Source organism: Phocoena sinus, chromosome 8, assembly GCF_008692025.1.
Source record: "Phocoena sinus isolate mPhoSin1 chromosome 8, mPhoSin1.pri, whole genome shotgun sequence".
In the NCBI taxonomy this organism is placed as follows: domain Eukaryota; kingdom Metazoa; phylum Chordata; class Mammalia; order Artiodactyla; family Phocoenidae; genus Phocoena; species Phocoena sinus.
In genome coordinates this window covers 110,189,990-110,210,417 of record NC_045770.1, presented here as the reverse complement: position 1 = coordinate 110,210,417, position 20,428 = coordinate 110,189,990, and the positions used below count along the sequence as shown (strand labels likewise).

Below are 20,428 nucleotides of genomic sequence, written 5' to 3'. Positions count from 1 at the left end.
CGTCACGGCCTCAGTTTCCCAGCTAGCCCTGAGGGCAGACGTAATCGGCCAGAAGCCCAGAAATTAACACAAAGCAGTTTTATTTTATTAGAGAAAACTCTGCTGATTGAGGGGAGCCAGTGGGGTGGGGCAGGATCTGGGGCCCAGGAAACAGGCATGAGAAGACAGGACAGGCCTGCACTGTCTCCCCCCCAACCCCGCCCCAGTTCTCTGGGTGGCAGGGGTCACTCAGAGTTCAAGTCAGGTAGTACCAAGCCTGAGCCCTCACAGGTGGAACAGGCCTCCCAGACCATGGACAGGTGTGCAGCTCACAGACACCTCAAACATACAGGGGCTCCCAGGACCCCCACATATACGCGGGTCTAATTAAAGCCCGCCCACACACACACAGCCAGGGCTGGGGTGGGCGGTGGTGGCAGCAGCTCTGCGTCTTGGCCTCTGGACCGGCTCTGGGCCCGCTCCATGTCTGTGCTCTCGGCCGGAGTCTCTGGTACTTCGGGACTCGGGGCCAGGCCCCGGCAGCCCCGCCTCCCCAAGTCTCTGGTGCTTCCTCTTCAGGACTTCATTCTTCACCCACTGAGGCACATCAGGCACAAACCAGCCAGCAGTGAGCTTGACGCATAAGGCCACGTGCTGGGAGGGCCAGAGTGGGGAGGTCAAGGTGCGCTGAGCAGGGACTTTAGGGGGCAGGGGCCCAGGGAAGGCTGCAGAGAGCTGCCCCGCCCTGGGGCCTGTCCCCAGTGTTGGCTCACCTCGAAGAAGATGAGGAAGGTCAGACGGACGGCCAGGAGGAACCAGGGCTGCTCAGTGAAGTTGGAGTTCTGAGCGGTGCCACAGTCCCGGTACCTGGGGTGGGAAGCACCTGAGGTCAGGAGTCAGGAGTTCAGAGGGTGCTCTCAGGGGATGGGGGTCCAAGCCTGCACTCAGTCACATTCTCTGAGCCCTCTATTTCAACAGGATTCTGGAAGTCCTTGGTGTAGAACACGGACAGGCTGTGGTTGACGTAGCCCGTGAGGCAGCTGGGGGGAGTGGGAGAGGAGTTTGGTGTGGTCCCTTCAGGCTTCTGGGGTGCTGGCTTGTAACCGACCCCTGCCTGGTGGGGGCCATCAGGGTGGGCCACAGTGTAGACCCCCCTCCTTCATCTCTGTACATGGGAGAGGGGCCCCTGGGGGAGGCTGAAGGGACTTGCAGGTGCCACCACCTGCCTTCCTTGCCAGGGGCCGAGGCTTCCTTGCCAGCCTTACTGGGGGAGACCTACCCCTGGAGACCTGCCCCCCTGCAGGGCTGGAGGAACTGGGTGAGGACAGCATGCAGACCACTAAGGGTCTGCCTTTGGAAGGGGAGCCGTTCCAGTATCACTTGCTCAGAAAACAGCTGGTTCTGGGATGTTAATCCCCTACTGGGGTCCCCGTCAGCACTCCCGGGGTCCACTCAGGGTCTGCAGGTTGCTGTGGGAGGGCAGCCCACCCCAGGCAATACTGTTAGCATCGAGCCCTTCCCTGGGGTCCCCTGGGGCTGGGCCATGGTTGGGCCAGTTTCCCAGGGGTCTCTGGACAGTTTGAGGCTCCCCCAGGGTCTGTGTGGCGGTGTCCCCTTACTCGACTGCAGGGTGGGCCCCCTGTCGGCACGGGCCATAGCAGTACTTGTACACCACTCGGGGGATGAACTCAGATGTGAAGGCGATGACCATCCCGTCGGCAATGACGGCCAGCACCTGCAGCCAGGTCCCTGGGCCACAGCAGGGGGTGAGGCCTGCACTGTCTCCCCGCCCCCTGCCCCCCCCACCTCTGTTGATCCCCTGAAGCTGGGAGCCTGGATGGTCAAGGGCCTCATCATGCCTCTGTTTGTGGCAGCCACAGGGCCAGGTCCCTGATGAGGAAGACCTGGGCCAAGGCCAACAGAGAGCAGCCTCCACTCTCCTGCACCCCTCTTCTTGATGTGGACAGGGAGGGGCTCAGGTCTCCGCCCCCTATCTTATGCCTGAACCTTTCGGCTGCCCGCAGGCCTGCTCCACCTCCTGGGTCCCCTCCCCAGGGCAGACCGCCTTAACCTGGTCCCAAGTCTCCCTCACACTTCTCTCCCACTGCCTATGTCCAACGCCGCATCTCCTGGCCTCATCCCTGACACCCGTCCACCTCAGCGAGGCCAGTCAAGGTGACTAAGGCCACCTGCTCTCAGTCCCTGTGCCCAGCTGCTGGACCCCTCTCCCTCAGCTCCCTGAGAGTCAAGCCGTTCTGCACGGCCTCCGCAGGGCGGCCGCTGGCCCTTCAATGGGATCCCTGGGGGGGAGCGGCCTGCGAGGTGCCTGCCAGCCCCGCCTTTTCCTGGGGCCTGAGCCCTGCCCCCATGGCTCAGAGCGCTGGTTTCAGGGGGACTGGCGTGGCCCCAGCGCGCCTCGCGGCTCATGCCCCCCTGGCTGGAGCGCCCGCCCTCAGGCCGCCCCGTCGGGCCCCTGACCAATGTCCTTGGCCTTGCGGGGCACCAGGCGCCGCTGCACCTGGACCATCTTGATGGCGTCCAGGCGGATCTCCACGAGGTTGTTGAAGAGCGCCAGCAGCGGGGCAAGCGGGAAGGCGGCCACGAAGACGGTGGTGAAGCCATACTGGATCACTGGGGGTGGGGGTCGTCACCGTGGGCCCCCGCACGGTGCCCGCCCGCCCCTCCGCCCACCAGCCCCGCCCTGCGTACTCATCTCCATGAACTCCTCGAACAGGCTGAAGGTGTTGACCGGGTTCAGGCGGTAGTTGCGCCGCCAGTGCCTCAGCTCGGGGTCCTGGGACGTGGCTCGCATCGAGCGACACTTGTGGGCCAGGCACCTGCGAGCGAGGAGGACGGGGTGGGGGACGGGGAGGGGGGCTGAGGACCCCTCGGGACTGCTGGCTCTGGGAGGTGGGGTCCTGTGGGTTCGGGGGCTCCCTGCGGTGAGGGTGGCGCCCCGGGAGGGAGGGTGGTCCTCAGGGGCCCAGGTACTCCATGCAGTTGCTGAGCGTTTGTATCAGACCCATGATGATGGCCACCTGCACGAACAGGTCCGTCATGCAGCCACTGAGATGGCACTGTGGGGGCAAGGGTGAGAGGTCAGGCACGGGGCCTGGGGATGACCAGGGGGTTGGGGCAGTTCAGGAAGAGGGCAGTAAGGCCTCCGGACAGACTGACCTCCTCCAGCTTCCACAGCCCTGCCAGGCGCACAGACTTCCCGGGGTTACCGTTGATCCTGGGAAGGGCAGCGAGGCTGAGAGAGGGCGCAGGACAGGAGTGGGAGTCGGGGAGCAGTGGGGCCTGGAGGGGAAGGAAGGAGACCCGCCCCACAGGTGAGCAGAGGCTAACCCAGACAGGCCTGCGTGTGCACAGGACCGCCGGGGACCTCTCAGCTGTTCACAGGCTCAGGAAAGGCTGTGAGGAGGGGCCCCAGTTTCTCCCCAGGTAACCGTGCATACAGCGCTACTTTGTGTTTAAATCACCTGATTTCCATGATAAAAACGGTATATTTAACCAAACGTTGGGCTTACGCTCCATGGTGAAGTCCTGCAAGCACTCCTGTTACTACAGTTCATGACAACTACTATTCCAGAATGGTGTAACTTTGCAAAGGAAAAACTTGTTGTAGAAAATACGATTATATATCTGGGAAACCAAAATAAATCAACTGAACGATTGGGCAGATAAATCTGAAAAATGCTCAGAGTGGATATAAAATTGATATCAAGCTCAACTCCCTTTTGCTTTCCTAGGTGCAACAAAACCACCGAGAAATGTAGCAGGAGGGAATATCTGTCGCAGATAGCAGCAAAAACGATAAAATAGAGTGAAATTCACAGGAAATGTGGGGGACCCATAAGAAGAAAACTATAACACAGCTAAAGAACATTAAAACAACATTGAATAGAGGAACCTTGTTCTTCGATAGAAAAACTTACGCTTGTATTTTTGTGACAGGTGGAATGTCAGGCCCCCAAAGATACCACATCCCATTCCTGGAACCTGTGAATATGTTATCTGACATGGCGGGTGGTAATCAGCTGACCTTAAAATGGAGAGAGAATCCTGGATTATCTGGGTGTGCCCATTGTAATCACCAGAGTCCTTAAATGAGTAAGAGGGAGAGCCAGAGAGATGTCAGGATGAGAAGGACTCAGCCTGACACTACTGGCTTTGCAGACACAGGACGGAGCGGGCCAGGCAGCCTCTAGAAGCTGAAAAAAACAAGAGTATGGACTCTCCCTGAGGGCCTGCAGACAGAACACAGCCCTGCTGACACCCTGATTTTAGCCCAGTGAGACCCATTTTGGACTCTTGGCCTCGAGAACTGTATGTAATGTGTGTTGTTTAAAGCCGCTAAGTTGTGGTCAGCAACAGAAAATTAATACAGTATCTATGTCAATTCTCCCTAAAAGAATGTATAATTTCACTGCAGTCTTAAGCTAAATCCCACAGAATTTTGATGGAGTTTGACAAACATTATTTTAAAGTTCACCTAGAAGAATAAACACGTAAATAACTACAAAAAAGGAAAAGTGAAAAAGAAGAGAAAAAGAAAATTGACACCAGACCTATCTGACAGGAAAGCATTACAGTAGTAATGACACAGAAAGGTACTAGACCAGAATCGTCAGAATCCACGGAGCACCAAAACAGTCAAGTGAATGATGGAACTTGCTGTGTGACAGAAGGGTGGTGGTGGCGATGGAACAGTCAACAAATGGTTTGGGGACAACTGGCTGTCACTTGGAAAACAACAAAACAGGCTTCCCTCCTTTGCCGCCTGCAGCAAAACAAATTCCTTGTGAATCAAAGATTTAAATGTTTAAAATGTTGAAACCATAAGCATCTAAGGGAAATCACAGCTGAACTTTTTTTTTTTTTTTTTTTTTGCTCCGGACACGAGGCTCAGTGGCCATGGCTCACGGGCCCAGCCGCTCCGCGGCATGTGGGATCTTCCCGGACTGGGGCAGGAACTCGCGTCCCCTGCATTGGCAGGCGGACTCTGAACCACTGCACCACCAGGGAAGCCCCTGAACATGTTTTTAATGTTGAGGAGGGGAGGCCTTTTTGAGCACGGCATGAAAAACAGGAACTATAAAGAGACACAGTGATAACCTTCGTGACAAAACAGAAACGGCCTCCAGAGAAACACGAGTGACTGCACAGGCTCCTGCCTTCTTTTCCCAGGGATGCCACATGCAGGGCCAGTACACAAAAGGCGCCAGACTCGCTTCTATCTGCTGACTGTGCGACCCTGAGATCGTTTCTTAACCTTTCTGTGCCTCGGTCTACTCATCTGTGAAATGGGGTTTAGAGAGTCCCTACCCCATAGGGCTGTTGTGCAGATTAGAGCTGATGAATGTGAGGCCCTTAGGATAGAATGGGTGAGTGTCAGCAGACGTGAGTTATTATAAAGACATATCCCATCCTGCCTGGGAAAACCTACTCAGTCCTTCGTTCTTCAGTATGAATGGACAGCTACAAATCTTCAGGCACGAGGAAAACCAGCTGTACAAAAGAGAAGGACTACGATAAAGGAACAGGAAGATGGACCCTTTAGGAAATGAGATAATGAGGAAACAGATGAGAACTTAAGGGGAAAAAAGAACATTGATATCCTCAAGAAAGTACTGTATCTGTGGAAACAAGAAAAGGACACTATAAAAAAAAAAGGATAAAAAAATAAAAACCCTCTTGGAAATTAAGACTTTAACTGTTAAACTTAAAAAAAGAAAACAGGGACTTCCCTAGTGGTCCAGTGGCTAAGACTCCGTATTCCCAATGCAGGGGGCCTGGGTTCAATCCCTGGTCAGGGAACTAGATCCCACATGCCGCAACTAAGAGTTCGCATGCTGCAACTAAAGATCCCACATGCCACAACTAAAACCCAGTGCAGCCAAATAAATAAATAAATAAACATTAAAAAAAAAAAAAAGGCAAAAAGACAAAGTGAAGGAAATCTCTCCAGGTGTAGAATGTAAAGACACAGAGATGGAATATATGAGAGAAAAAGATAAGAAACCCAAGAGGACCAGGTGTTCCATAGAGAGCAGAGGGGAAAAAAATATTTTTAAAAACTTAAGGAAAAAAACCCAAAAAAACTAAAAATAGAACTACCACTTGAACCAACAATCCCACTACTGGGCATATACCCAGAGAAAACCACAATTCAAAAAGACACATGCACCCCAATGTTCACAGCAGCACTATTTACAATAGCCAGGACACGGAAGCAACCTAAATACCCATCAACAGAGGAATGGATAAAGAAGATGTGGTACATACATACAATGGAGAAGTACTCAGCCATAAAAAGGAATGAAATGCGGTCATTTGTGGAGACGTGGATGGACCTAGAGAGTGGCACACAGAGTGAAGTAAGTCAGAAAGAGAAAAACATCATATGATAACACATATATGTGGAATCTAGGAAAATGGTATAGGTGATCTTATATGCAAAGCAGAAACAGAGACACAGACGTAGAGAGCAAACGTATGGATACCAAGGGGGAAAGGGGTGGGGTGGGAGAAACTGGGAGACTGGGACTGACACACATGCATTATCGACACTATGTATAAAATAGACAGCTGATGGGAACATACTGTAGAGCACAGGGAGCTCTACCCAATGCCCTGTGGTGACCTAAATGGGAGGGAAGTCCAAAAGGGAGGGGTACTGTATGCGTATGGCTGATTCATTTTGTTGTGCAGTGGAGGCTGACACAACATTGTAAACCAACCATATACTCCAATAAAAACTAAAAACAACAACAACCTAAGGAAAAACGGAAGAAAACGTAGTGAGCCTAAGCAGGACACGGGCTGTTTCATCGGAAGGTGCCAACAATTGCCCGGCACAGTGCGTGAAGAAAAGACCCACCCTAGATTGTTCCCCTGTTTAAAGAGAAGATCCTAAAGCTTCTAGGTCAACTAGGAAGAAACAAAAATCAGATTTTCTGCACACTTCTTATCATCCATTTTGCATGTTCAAAGACAACGGAGCAATGTCTTTAAAGTTCTAGAAGGGAAAATTGTTTTGAAGTTAGATTTCTACACCCAGCCATGTCAATCTCGTGCAACAGTAGAACATGACACCTTTAGACATACATGAATTCAGAGAGTTTACCTCTCCGATATACCTTCTCAAAATAAATGAAAGCAAAAATCAAGAAAGAAGGAGGCTTGGGAGTCCAGGAGATGATGGTCCTAACCCAGGAAAGCAGCAGATTGAAGTCCCAGGGAGACAGGTATGCAGGAGGCACGGAGAGCCACCAGCCCAGTGTGGGGAGAATGGAGGGTCTCTGGGAGAAAAGAGACTCCATGCAATAGGCAGTTTGACAATGGAGAGGCTGGATACCCTTGATAAGATAAAGACATGCAAGGAGGAAAAAAGGCAATTAAAAACAACAGGAAAAATAAAGAGCTGTACAACAAAGAAACGGTCAGATAAGAAGCAGCGTAAAATATGGCATGATGAGTCAGAAGAGAATCCACTTGACCTTGATGTTCTAGAAATGCTCAGATGATATGAACAACTTATAGGAAACGGAACTCAATGGCCAAAAGTATCTGGAAAGATGCTGGATTCTCACTAGTAGGTTTTTTTTTTTTTTTTTTTTTTGGGGTACGCGGGCCTCTCACTGTTGTGGCCTCTCCCGCTGCGGAGCACAGGCTCCGGACGCGCAGGCTCAGCGGCCATGGCTCACGGGCCCAGCCGCTCCGCGGCATGTGGGATCCTCCCGGACCGGGGCACGAACCCGCGTCCCCTACATCGGCAGGCGGACTCTCAACCACTGCGCCACCAGGGAAGCCCTCACTAGTAGGTTTTAATAACGCACCTTTAAGGTCTTTGTTCATCAGACCAGCGTGGAGTGTGCGGTCACGTACACAGTGTGTGGCCTTGTGAGTCAGCACAGCATTTTTGGAGGGTGCTTTAGCAATGTCTCTCAATCTAAATGTGCACTGCCGACTCCCAGTTAAAATGGCTGGCTGCCCACACCCACTGCCAGGCATCACCTCGGAGGTGGAAGGGAACTGGAGAGGCCTGCAGCCCACTTGAGACATCAAGCTGGATCTAAGCCTGCAGGGAAGACGTCTGAATAGCAACACAACCCTGCCCAAGAGCCTGGAACACCCCAGGACTTGGGCACCTCTGGTAGCTTGGGGGCACCCACTGGATGGGATGCAGGCCCGGCTGAACCCCTGGGCCTCCTATCCAACCCCTAATCCACCCCCCCACACACACACAAGACACACACACACAAGAAGACAAAGACATTTCTAGGGGGTTGAACAACCAAAGATTCAGATCGCAGGGTTGGGCCAATGGACACTGAGACCCCACAGTGTCCCTTCCCCAGCTGGGCTCCCAGCATACTGACGGGCATCCTTCTGCCTCCAGGCAGGAGACCAGGGATTCCCCTTCAGGAACCGACACAGCAAGAGGTCCCGACAGGAGACACGTGGTCCAGAGCAAAGCCACTGGCACATGCCTTTCTCAATTACAGACAGGTGGCCAAGAATAAAAGACATCTAAGGCGGGGGTGGGGTGGGTGGGTGGGGGGCCTCTAACACCAGAATCAGAGACCGATCAAAGAAAGAGCATAAAAGAAACTCGAAAGGAACAGAAGAAATGTCAAAGTAGAAGGGAAAAAAAGAGGCCACATCCTCAGAAAAGAAAAGCCCTGGTGTCCAGGTGACATGAAGAGGAGGCTGTGAAGAATCTGCACGTGTCAAAAGGAGTGCTCTGATATTAAGAACATGAGCAGAAGTGAAACGTTCAGTAGAAGGGTTGGAAAACAGTTGAGAAAAACTCCAAGAAACTGGAACAAGAATGGGAGAAAAAAAGTGAAGAAAAGTAGATCAATTCAGAAGGTCCAATTTCCAAACAAAAAGAATTCCTCAGAAGGGAGGAGAGGGAGCTGAAGCAGGAGGCTCTCAGGTACATAAGAAAATCTCTCAAAACTGAAGGCCCTGAGGCTCCAGGCCCAGTGAGTACCTGGTAATTTCTTTCCACTTGACCAGCATTGATTCTGCACGCCTGGCCGACTGCAGGAGCTGAGCATTCAGCAAAGGACAAGCGCCCTACCCTCCGCCCTGGGGGGCTGCCATTTCTGAGAGAGACAGTGAACAAATAAATGTGCATCACGTCCTGGGTGGCGGCGGCTATGGAGGGGGAGCAAGGGAAGAGCGGAGTCTGAGGGACCAGGGTTCGGGGCCAGGCGACGTTCCGAGGCCAGCAGGAGAGCAAAGGTCAGCGCCAGGAGGCAGTGAGAGTACCGGGGAGGCAGAAGCGCGAGGCAGGAGAACCAGAAACCGGGTTCGCCGATGAGAAGACTTCCGGAAAGAACTGTGACAGCATGTTTGTGTGATGGTGGAAATCATCCGGCAGAGAGAGGAAAGCTGGCGTGTGGAGGAGAGAGATGTGAATTACCGAAGCATGTCGACTGAAAAAGACCCACCAAGTCACACGGCTGAGAAATTCCAGAAGACGGGGGACAGTGAGAAGATGCACAGAGAGTTGGAAGAACATTAACGCCAGACTTGCGGAACAGAACGCTGGAAGCCGGAAACCAAAATACCCTTCGGAAATCTGAGGAAAACCATGTCCAACTTAGAACCCTTTCTCCAGCAGACGCTCAGTCAGGCCCCCAATAAAGAGGAAACTCAGCACATATGATTTCCCATGTAGCCTTTCACAGGAAGCCACTGGAAAACTTGGGATCCTACACAGCAGAGAGTAAGGGGCTTCCCAGGATGAAAGGGCCAAGCACAGCCCCAAGAGAAGGGGACAGATGCCACGAGGGCGTCTCCAAGGACCTCATGATGTCTTTGACCATACTGGCAGGAGTTGGTTTCTTCTAAAGTTCTTCTAGAGGGACTTCCCTGGTGGCGCAGTGGTTAAAAATCCACCTGCCAGTGCCGGGGACACGGGTTCGAGCCCTGGTCCGGGAAGATTCCCACATGCTATGGAGCAACTAAGCCCGTGCGCCACAACTACTGAGCCTGCGCTCTAGAGCCCACGAGCCACAACTACCGAGCCCGTGTGCCGCAGCTACTGAAGCCCGCACGCCTAGAGCCCGTGCTCAGCAACAAGAGAAGCCACCGCAATGAGAAATGAGAAGCCTGGGTACCTCAACAAAGAGTAGCCCCCACTCGCCACAACTAGAGAAAGCCCGCACGCAGCATTGAAGACCCAACGCAGCCAAAAATAAATAAATAACTGAATAAATAAGTTTTGCAGATAAATAAATAAAGTTTTGCTAGAGAGTTTGGGATTAATTGGCAGTGTATGTATAACTTACAACATTTGAACAAACATAGAGAACACATAGAGGAATTATTTTCTTCAGAAAAGACAAGAAAAGATATGTTGACTGAACCAAAAATGTTCATTTCATTAATTAGGAAGGTGAGGGGAAGTGTGTGCGTGTGCGTGTGTGTTACGTGGGATGCCCACTGCAGCTTTATTTATAAACCTCAAAACTGGAATTAACCCGAATGTCCACCAACTGAAGTGGTTAAATAAATTCAAGGGCATCCCACAAAAGAACGCCCATAGTATGTTTTTAAAAACAAAGCCTCACCACCCATGCAGACATGGAAAACGCCCATAGTACGTTTTCAGTGTAAGGCAGATACAATTATTTACACGACAAAATCACTCATGTCAATAGGTGTATGTGTGTGTACTTAAATGTGTAAAAAAGTTTGGGAAGACCCAACAAACAGTTACAGTGTCATCTCTGAGGACGAGGATTGGACAGTTCGCTGTGGGCTTCCTTCACATATTTCTGTACTGGGTTTCCACGTGTTCTGAGCATGATTTACTTTAAAAATTAACAAGAACAGGTATTTCTATTTTCAAGGTGGGGAGAAAGGAGTTAGAGGGAGGCATGTGGGAGCAGGTGGCCCTTACCTGCCCAGGATGAAGGCGATGTAGATAAGGGAGGAGAAGTGAGCAAAGAACTGCAGAGTGAAGAACTTGATGGTGAACTCGCTCTCTCGCTCTGAGAAGGTCCTGGGCTTCTCTGGAATGAGATGTGGGGCCGTCCCTCCCCCATCCTTCACCCCGATGACAGCCCGCGCCCAGCCTGTCCCTATCCTGACAACTCAGGGACACCTGCGACCCCCACCTGTCTCCCAGGTGCGAGCCCCTGCCCTCTCGTAGGCCCCCTTCCCCCCCAGCCTAGGGCTCCAAGATCCCCACCCTGAATCCTCCCTCCAGTAGCCAGAGAGGGGCTCAGGGGGGCCCTCCTCTCACCAAAGTCACAAAGCTTCAGTGCCACATATTTGTTGATCTGTGGGAGGGGAGACGGAGGGCTCACCTCGGACCTCAGCAGAGCTCCACCCCCACCGGCACCCTCGCCCTGCCCCGACCCCTGCCTTGGTCATGACGAGGATGCTGTCACATAGTGAACCAGGGACCCGGTCACCACCACGGCCGTGGTCACCTGCTCTCCCAGGAAGGGCAAGGCGGAGCTGAAAAGGGCAGCGACCAGGACGCGGCAGATCACCAGGACGTGGGCCATGCCTATCATCAGGCAGATCTGGCGGGGGTCGGGGAGGCCAGGATGGGCAGGCCTCCAGGGGCCGCCCCACCTGCTCTCCAGCCCCACCAGGGGCGCCCCAGGAGTACCATCAACAGAGACAGCAGGAGGATGACGGTACTCCGCGCGTAGCCGGGGCTGGTAGTCAGGGCAGGCAATGAGCCCCAGCAGCATTTCCTCCTGTGGACGGCACCGGACACGCCTGAGACACGGGACTCCTCACCCACGGGAACCGCGCCTCATACATGGGGACCCCCTCAGACACAGCAGACTCGTGTGGGCCCTGGGCCTGGTCACCTGGCTCAGCCTCACCTGGTCCTCGTCCCACCCGTACAGGTCCCATTGCAGGACCACACGGGCTCGCTCCCGCTTCCACAACTCCAGGAACACGGTGGTTGCAGCCGGGAGAAAGCAGAGGCCTCACGGCGTGTCCCCGCTGCGTGGAGCTCGGCTGCCCCCCAGGTGCCACAGCGACTCACCCCACAGCGCCGTGAACACGGCGAACAGCACGGTGCCCTCGTTGTCGAAGAGGTGGGTGAGCTGGGGAGAGCGGCGCGTGGGGCTGAGGCGGCCTTCCCTTCCCTGGGAGGACCCCCTGGGACCTCTTCCCCGCGGGCGAGCAGCCGCAGTGCCCCCCCCAACCCCCCCCCCCCCCCCCCCCCCCCCGCGCAAACCTTGGCGAAGGCGCAGGTTTCTGAGAGCCGCTGGTACCTGGGGATGTGGTCGCCGCGAGGGCACATGTAGGCGTCGTGGGCATCACAGATCTCCCTGCTGGGGGTGCAGGGACCGGGCTGTCGGCGGCGCTTTCCTGTGGCCCCTCCTGTGGCCCCTGGGGGACCCCGCCCCACCCTCAGTCCCGCCGCTCCACGACCCCGCCCCAGTCACGCCCCCTTTCTGACTCCACCCAGCCCCCTCAGTCCCACCCCCTTACGTGACTCCACCCCAACCCCGCCCGCTCCATGACCCTACACACCCCAGTCCCGCTCATTCCCTGACTCCTCCCCACCCTCAGTGCCTCCCTTTCACGACCCCGCCCTAGCCCCGCCCCTTCCGTGACCTCCCCCCCCCCGGTCCTGCCCCTTCCCTGACCCCCCAGTCCCGTCCCTTGCCTGACTCCGCCCCACCTGATCTGGCTGGCTTCGAAATGGGCAAACCCGCTCAGGAAGATGATGAGGCCCACCACCGCGGCAGGCACCAGCATGTAGGTGCACCAGCCGAGCCAGGCGAAGTACAGCGCCACCTTCTCACCGAAGTAGTTCCTAGGGGCACAGCCGTCCCGTCAGGGCCACTCCCAGCAGGGGTGACCGTCCAGCGCCAACGCCGGGGTGAGACATGCCACATGCGGGGGCGGGCAAGGAGCGTCTGTACTGAGGGCATCTAAATGTGTGTCTAAATGGGAGCCCGCACAGCAGTTTGCTGGAGGCGTGGGTGTGACCGCGGGGGGCGCAGCCTGCCTTGCGGGGGCGCAGGTGTGTCCGCGGGGGGCAGTAGTACCTGATGTCACCAATTGGCTGCTCTTGGAACATGTTTCTCCACCAGGCCCATTTCTTCTTTAGGTCTTCCTCCCCCTGAGCGTAGGCGACAGACAGTGAGAGCTTCTTGCCTCAGGTCCTGCCCTCAGGTCCTCTCCCAGCCGGCCCACCACTCACCTTGTGTAGGGGAAACACGGCCTCAAAGACCCCATCCTTCACCAAATCCTGGAGCGTGTCTGGTGGTCACAGGGATTCTCGGGTCAGAAGGGAGTGAGGGGTGAGGGAGGACCCTGTCCCGTTCTCCCCGTGTGACTGCCCCTCCTGGTGGGCTGCTGCCATCCAGTCCTTACCACCAGCTGCCATCTTGCTTTTCAGCACAAAGTTGACAATTTGGATTCTGGAACACAAGAGCTGGCTCAGGATGGCCCTCTATCTGGCCAGGTCCCAGGCCCCTCTGTGTCCTAGCAGAGCCCCCAGACCACCTGACCAGAGCCCAGAATCCAGGATTCCTCTGGGAGCCCACCTCCTTAAATCCTCCCAGGGTCTAGCTGTGCCATGGTTCCAAGGTGCGCCTCCCTCAGGGTGGTCTCTCTCTTCCCAGGGCCCCGATGCTCAGCCCTGCAATAGTCTCTCCCAGATCCCCCCCAGACCTCCCACCTCCAATCACCTGTCCCACCCGGAGCCCCCACACGTCGAGAGCATGCTCTTTATGTGCACAAATCCTCTTTGCACCCCTGTGAGCCATTTTGCCTATGGGGCGACTGAAGCTCAGAGAGAGTGAGTAATTTGGTCAAGGCCACACAGCCAGGAAGCGGCACATTCGGGCATCTGACTATACAGTCCTGCTCCTCTGGAACATCCTCCTATGAGACACGGCCCCCTGAGTGTCCCAGGGCACTCCCCACAGCCTGCTCCTCTCAGGCCCCATCAAGATGCCTCTATTCATGTGTCCTCCCAAGACCGGCCAGTCCTTCTGTGTTCACAGGAAGCCCCCCTCCACTGCCTCGTATCCAAATTCCAGGAGTGTTCTTCGCTAGTCTCCCTGATCGGGCCCCAGATGAGTTCAGGGGGCCGGGGCTGGGGCCAGGAAGATGATGGAGGAGGGCTGTGGGGAGGGCGGGTGGGCTGGCTTGGAGGCCTAGAGGATCGGGGTGGGGAGAAGCAGGTGCTTGGAGAGAGAGGAGGTGTTGGGTGCCTGGGAAGCAGGGGATAGATGTCCAGGGAGGGGCATTTGGTCTGGAGGAAAGAAGTCAGGACGTGAATCCAGGGAGATGACCTCAGAGCCTAGGAGAGACAGCTGGGAGGATCCTCTCAGCCTCTCCAAATTCTGCCCACCCTTTAAGGCTGGTTTCTATTCTGCATCTGGGGGACATAGTCACATGTAACCTTCAAACACTTCAAGAGGTGAGAACTGTCATTTTCCCATATTACAGACATGGAAACTGACTCACAGACCCTTGCCCCCTGGGCCCTCCACCCTGGGACCACTCCTGGGAGCCTTGCTGCCTGTCTGGACTGGCATGTGGGCGGGCAGGGGTCCTCCTGGCCCCACTCTGGGCCAGCCTCTCACCTGGTGGTGGCTGGGATGGAAGTTGGCCTGGCCAGCTCCCCTCTGGGGGCGGTAGCCTCGGGCTCCATGAGAAGTCTGCGGTACCGGTCAAAGACCCGGTTGTCAGCTCGGATCCCAAAGAACACCTTCGCCTGGTCCTCCCTCGCCTGAGGGTGGGGGGCAGCATGGGACCCTCTACTCCACATTGAGACCCTCCCCTTCATCCAAAGCCAATGGCCTATCCCCTCCTATCCTTCTCCTGCACGAGTCCTCAGCCCACCTCCCCAGACAACTCCCCGGGATCCGCCCAGTCCCCCGTGACCCCTGCGCCCAGGCGAGGCCCTCAGCCCGCCCACCCTGTAGCAGAAGCCCTTCCTCTCGAGCTCTTCCAGGAACTGCTGCTGCCGCTGGACCTGCCTGGGGTTTCTCTGGGTGCAGTGATCAGCCACAAGGACATAGTCCCATGGCTCGGAGGCCTCGGTCTAGAAGAAGGAGGTGTGGGGACTGGGGACCAGGGCGGGCCAGGTGCGGGCCATGGGGCAGTAGGTGGGACCAAGCCCAGGAGAGACTCAAGCAGAGACTCACCTCAGTGGTATTGATGTCCATCTGCAGGGGGCTGTCCCCTTCGGTCCCCACCAGGATCCGGAGGCTCTCTTCTCCCTGGGGGTGAAGAGCAGACGGAGGATGGGGCTCATTGCAGCAGACAAGCACCTCCTGGGCTGGGTGCTCTGGTAGCAAAGGGGTAGTTCCGGGTGGGGCTAAGTGCATGCAATGAGGCTACAGCACAAGTGGCCAGCAGAGGTTGGTTTGGAAATCTATACAAAGAGCTCCCAGAATTCATAAGAAAAGGCAGACAGCCCAGTTTAAAGTGGGCCAGAGATGCAAATGCACACTTCACAAAAGAGGGGCACTCAGAAGCTGAAACCATGGAGCTAGGGAACCATCTGGCAAACGCAGGCCAGGTGACCAAGGAGGCACCACCTTCCACCATTTGGTAGCCAACATTTTACGGCCAGACAGCTCTAAAAACACAGGTGTGGGAGTTCCCTGGCTGTCTAGTGTTTAGGATGCAGTGCTTTCACAGCCGTGGCCCAGGTTCAATCCCTGGTAGGGGAACTGAGATCCCCAATGCTGCTTGGTGCGCCCCCCCCCCCAAAAAAAAGCCTGGGTGGAACTTCCCTGGTGGTCCAGTGGCTAAGCCTCCGCGCTCCCAGTGCAGGGGGCCCGGGTCCGATCCCTGCTCCGGGAACTAGATCCCACATGCATGCCACAACTAAATCCCACATGCCACGATGAAGATCCCATCTGCTGCAGCTAAGACCCAGAGCAGCCAAAATAAATAATAAATAAATAAATATTAAAAAAAAAAAAAAGCCCGGGTGATCTATAACAATATTGAATGTAATATAATATTGTAAATCACCTGAAACTACTATAATGTTGTAAATCAACTATACGTCAAAAAAAAAAAAAGCCCGGTGACTCAGCAGAACCCCCGTGCGTTGCTGTGGCTCACACATTGGTGCTGAAACTTGGGAAACTAAGTTGACCGTCCCAGACACTACGCCCTGGGCCAGCCACCTTTGGAGACAGACGAGAGTGCTCACAGCAGCACATTTCATGTCAGAATTGTGGAAATAACCCAAATTCCCGTCGGTAGGCAGATGGGTGAAAACACTGTGCTATGACCACACACAACAGGAACATGAGGGCCGCCACTGCTCACAGGGCGTTGGGGACCAGTGTGACACGGTACTGAGTTTCCTAAAAGTAAGTCCAGTGAGAACTGTGCAGGAGCGACTGCTGCAGGCACGTCCTGGACAGACGGACGGACACTAAAACCAGCGGGCAGAACCTTAAGGGGGAAGCAGATGGTGCCGAGCCCCTGAGTCTCCCCGATTCTTTGTTAAATGTTGCGGCAGCATCAACAAACCTCATACATCCTTCTACGCTCCTGCCTCCGGAGGATGGTGCAGACTCCTCCCTCTCGAGGGTGGGCTGGACTCGGTGACTAATGAAGGAAGCGTGAAAGGGGAAAAGAGTCACCCTACAAAGGAGAAACCTGGCAGATGCCCCCCACCCAGGTGATGAAGGTCAAGGTCACGGTGATGTAATTGAGATGTCGGGGACCTCCTGACAGCATGTGATGTGATAGTACGTGATCCCCACCCTAAAGCCCCTAGTCCCATCTCAGCAGAAGACGTCAGAGGCACTTTCACCTGAGCCCGAGTGAGCGGACCCCAGAGTCAGGCGGCCAAGGACAAGGCGGGACGGAGGGACCATCACAGACAGGAGGGGCCGTGGAGACGTGGCGATGATGCCGTGGGGGGTCCCGCACGAGCCGGGAACAGGAGAGGACACGCGTGGAAAAGCCGGTGACGTGAGTCAAGGCGGCCGTGTCGGGCTCTTAGCTTTGACCAGCGCCCCAGGCGACGGGGCACGGGGGACCACGCACCGTCTTTGTGACTCTTTACGAAAACTCACAGACCTGTAAAAACTGCACAAGTGGAGTGGAGGGTTCTGGGATTGGCATCCAGGTTGGTGGGGGGGGGGAGGGCGGGGAGTGGAGGGGGGTCTTTAGGCTTCATTTACACCCAGTGAGCAAACAGCAGGCTCTGACTTGCCCGCCTTAGGGGCTAAGTGTCATGTTGGACAAACTCGTAAGTGAAACGGATCCTCACGTGCTTGGCTTCAGATCCAAGATGAGGGCTCGCCCACCTCTCCCCCAGGCCCGGGACCTCCTGCAGGAGGACCCTTCGAGGGTCCCTGGTGGACAGTCCCACAGAGGCTGAAAGGAGAGACTCCCTCACGTGAGCAGCGGCCTGAGGCTGAAGAACGGGAAGACGGGACCCCAGGGCGGGGAGGGACGGCACAGGGAAGCCACCCTGGCAGGAGGCAGCAGGAGGGAGCCTGGGGAAGACTGCCTGTGAGGGACCTGCCAAGACGACAGCGGGAGGCCGGCCCTCAGGCGGCCCCAGAAATGAGCTGCTGGACTTGGTGCAGCTCTGGGGTCCCAGACACCCCTCCTGCCCCAGAGACATCACACAGCTTTGGGACATTACCCAGAGCCTCTTGGAAAAGGGGAACTCAACCTTCCCTGGAGGATGGTGTGTGATCTGGACCAGAGGTGTCCTACGGGCACTGACCCCCACGATTGATTCGGGCCACTGGACGGGGAGACACCCCCCACCGAGGGCAAAGGTACATGCACCCCTCAGGGTTGCCCTGGTCACCCCTGGGCAATGGGCGAGCAGTCACAGGAGCGGCCAGGTCTGAGTGCCCCCTGCCCAGCCCTGGTCTAGCCACCCCACACCCCACAGCCGCAAAGGGACCAGGTCCTGAGCATCAGCTTCCTGTACACTCTGGGCTCCCCAGCCCCATCCCCAGGCCACCTGCCACATGCAAGGCCCCTCTCTGGGCCGTGGTCACAGACACAGCCTCCAGCATCAGGCTGTCCATCTGTCCACCTGTCCTCCAGGGAAAGAGGCCTTCACAGATGGGAACCAGGTCCACCTGAAGTCACCCCCACCTCCAGCCAACCAGACTGCTTGGTGCACCCGAAGCGAGGTGTCTGGGGCCCCTGCGTCCCTGTCTATCAGACCCCACCCCCAGGAAGCCATGTGTGCCCATCAGGCTCCCAATCCCCAGGGCTCCTGCAGGGTTCCTACAGGGGCTACCCTGGCACTCTTGGCCTTGGGGATCCCAGCGCTGCCATGTGCAGACCCCCAGCAAGTCCCTGCACTTGGACGGGGGGCAGGCTCTGGGCACCCGGCTCTCTGTTGTCCTCCCTTCGGCCTTCCAGCCCCCACCCCTGCAGGCCATGCACCCAGGGCTTGGTACAGACTGGAGTCCCAACGGCCTCACCCGCTGGCTCTGCAAGAGGAAACTTCTTACGATGCTGCAGCTCCCGGGAGACCTTCCCAGCCTTGGGAGCCAGAGCCGGGCGAGTCCTGCCCCTGTCTGTCCCTTCCCAGGCCAGCCTCCAGGTCACCGGAGGGGCGAATGCGACTGCCACGCAGCTCCCAGCAGTCCTGGCCCTGCGGGCTACGGGGAGCACCCGTGTGACATCACCCCAGCTGCATGTGGCACACGTGGGCCTCCGTCACTCTCCACGGCCCGTCTCACGCCAAGGGTCACACCACAGCCCTGCCGGCACTCCACACCCTCCTGCCCCACTGCCCAGCGTGAACAGGGAGAGGCCCGCCCTGGCTCGTCCGGCCTCTGACCCCACCCCCCCAGTGGATGCCCCACCTGCTGGCTCTGCTTCCTCATCTTCCCTTCCCAGTCCCCTTCCCCTGGCCGTACCCCCTCGCATGTGGGATCTTAGTTCCCCAACCAGGGATCGAACCCGCACCCCCTGCAGTGGAAGCGAGGAGTCCTATAGCCACTGGACCGCCGGGGAAGCCCCTGCTTCCTCCTCTGACTCATCTTCCGAGTCCTGTCATCTGCCTACCCACTCCCTTCTGCCATCCCTCTGTCTCATGTGTCCGGTCATCCACCCCCAGACACAGCTTGCTCTGTGTGCAGCCCTCACGGGGAGTGCGTAGTGTAAGTGGACACGGCCCGGAGAGCAGGTGCCTACTTGGCAGGGGAGCTTGCCCTTGTGGTGTGGACAGGCCCTGAGGGGCAGCGGGCAACTGGTGTCCAGGGGCTCGGTGCTACCTCCCAGGGACTCAGTACTCAGCACTTCAGCTCTGCAGAAGCATAAAGGGCAAGAAGGGAGCTGCCGGGAGGTGAGACTGGGGGTTAGCAGAAGCCAGATCAGAGGGCCTCTCAGCAGCTGGGGAGCCTGGACTTCAGCTGGGGGCAGCAGGGAGCCGTGGAAGGGACTGGAGCAGGGGAAGGGTGTGCTCAGGTCCAGCTGGGGCCACAGAGTTCTCTGCTGTGTGCATCAGTCTTTCTCCAAGGGTTGATTCTCTTGCCTCAGTCAAACCAGGGGCATCCTCCCCAGCCACCCTTGCCAGCCCCGCCTCCCTTCCACTCCAGCACAGGGCTGGCATGGGAGGAAGGGGCAGCCAGGGGAGCTCGGGGTCAGGCCAGCGTATGCCCACATGCCAGCCTTAGCAGCCGGGGCTCCAGAGCTGGCTCTGGAAGGGCAGGGGCAGAGTGAGAGGCCGCCTGCTTGGGCCCACACCTGGGAGCGCCCTGAGGGGGCTGAGTGGGAGGCCGCTTTCCTTCTCCACTTCAGCACGGGTACCCGCCAGCTGCCCAAGGGCTGGCCCCGCCCCGGAGACCGACCTCTTCCCTGGGGAGGGAAGGAAGGAAGTCTTTCCAGGATGTTCCCGCCTACCTCCCCAGGGCCCCCACGGCCTCCTGCTCTGCCCCCAGAATCAGAATCCAGTAGCCCTCGGCGGGCTCCCACCCCTGCCTAGGCAGAACCCCCAGGGAGCCAAGGGCCCAGCTGGCCACCCTGGGACTCCCCATCCCCAGGTCAGCCCACCCTAGAGACCACAGCCCCTCCCCTCAGGGCAGAGCGGCAGGTCTGGGGTCTTCCTCCTGGCTCAGGGCCCAGGGGTGGATATGCCTTCCCGCACACTCTGTGTGAGTGTGAGAGCCGGGCCGGAGGGACCCAAGAACCCCGGCTCGGGGCCCAGGGGGTGGACTTGCCCTCCCCGCGTAAGCCCTTCACTCTCGAAGGGCCGCCGTCCTCTGTCCCGCCCCAATCCCAGCCCGGCCAGCCTCCCCGCGGCCGGGGCTGGGCAGAACCCCACCCGCGGCCGCCCCAGGCACCCTCCAGGTGAGGGGGCAGGGCCGGCCGGAGGGGCCTCGGCTCGGACCCCGTCCGGGTGGGCGTGGCTCGGAGCGGACTCACCCGCACGCTGGTGGCGGTGCTGGGCGCCGCGCTCGGAGGGGTCGGAGGGACCGGCGGGACCGGC

The 20,428-nt window shown here is 57.0% G+C and overlaps 1 protein-coding gene across 1 annotated transcript; it reads right to left on the bottom strand.

Annotated features, from left to right (window-relative positions):
- Positions 1-63: 63 nt before the first annotated feature.
- On the bottom strand, positions 64-18,761 carry ANO9 (anoctamin 9). The gene is given in 26 exon segments (XM_032640484.1): positions 64-633; positions 753-846; positions 918-1,019; positions 1,599-1,728; positions 2,458-2,610; positions 2,689-2,817; positions 2,957-3,056; positions 3,157-3,214; positions 10,901-11,012; positions 11,246-11,282; positions 11,368-11,385; positions 11,388-11,531; positions 11,621-11,663; positions 11,665-11,711; positions 11,844-11,926; positions 12,011-12,071; positions 12,206-12,302; positions 12,656-12,790; positions 13,026-13,099; positions 13,181-13,239; positions 13,354-13,400; positions 14,574-14,719; positions 14,909-15,034; positions 15,138-15,212; positions 16,486-16,563; positions 16,772-18,761. Coding segments are annotated over 25 exon segments (2,346 nt in total). The 5' UTR covers positions 16,495-16,563; positions 16,772-18,761; the 3' UTR covers positions 64-366.
- Between the last annotated feature and the right edge of the window lie 1,667 nt (positions 18,762-20,428).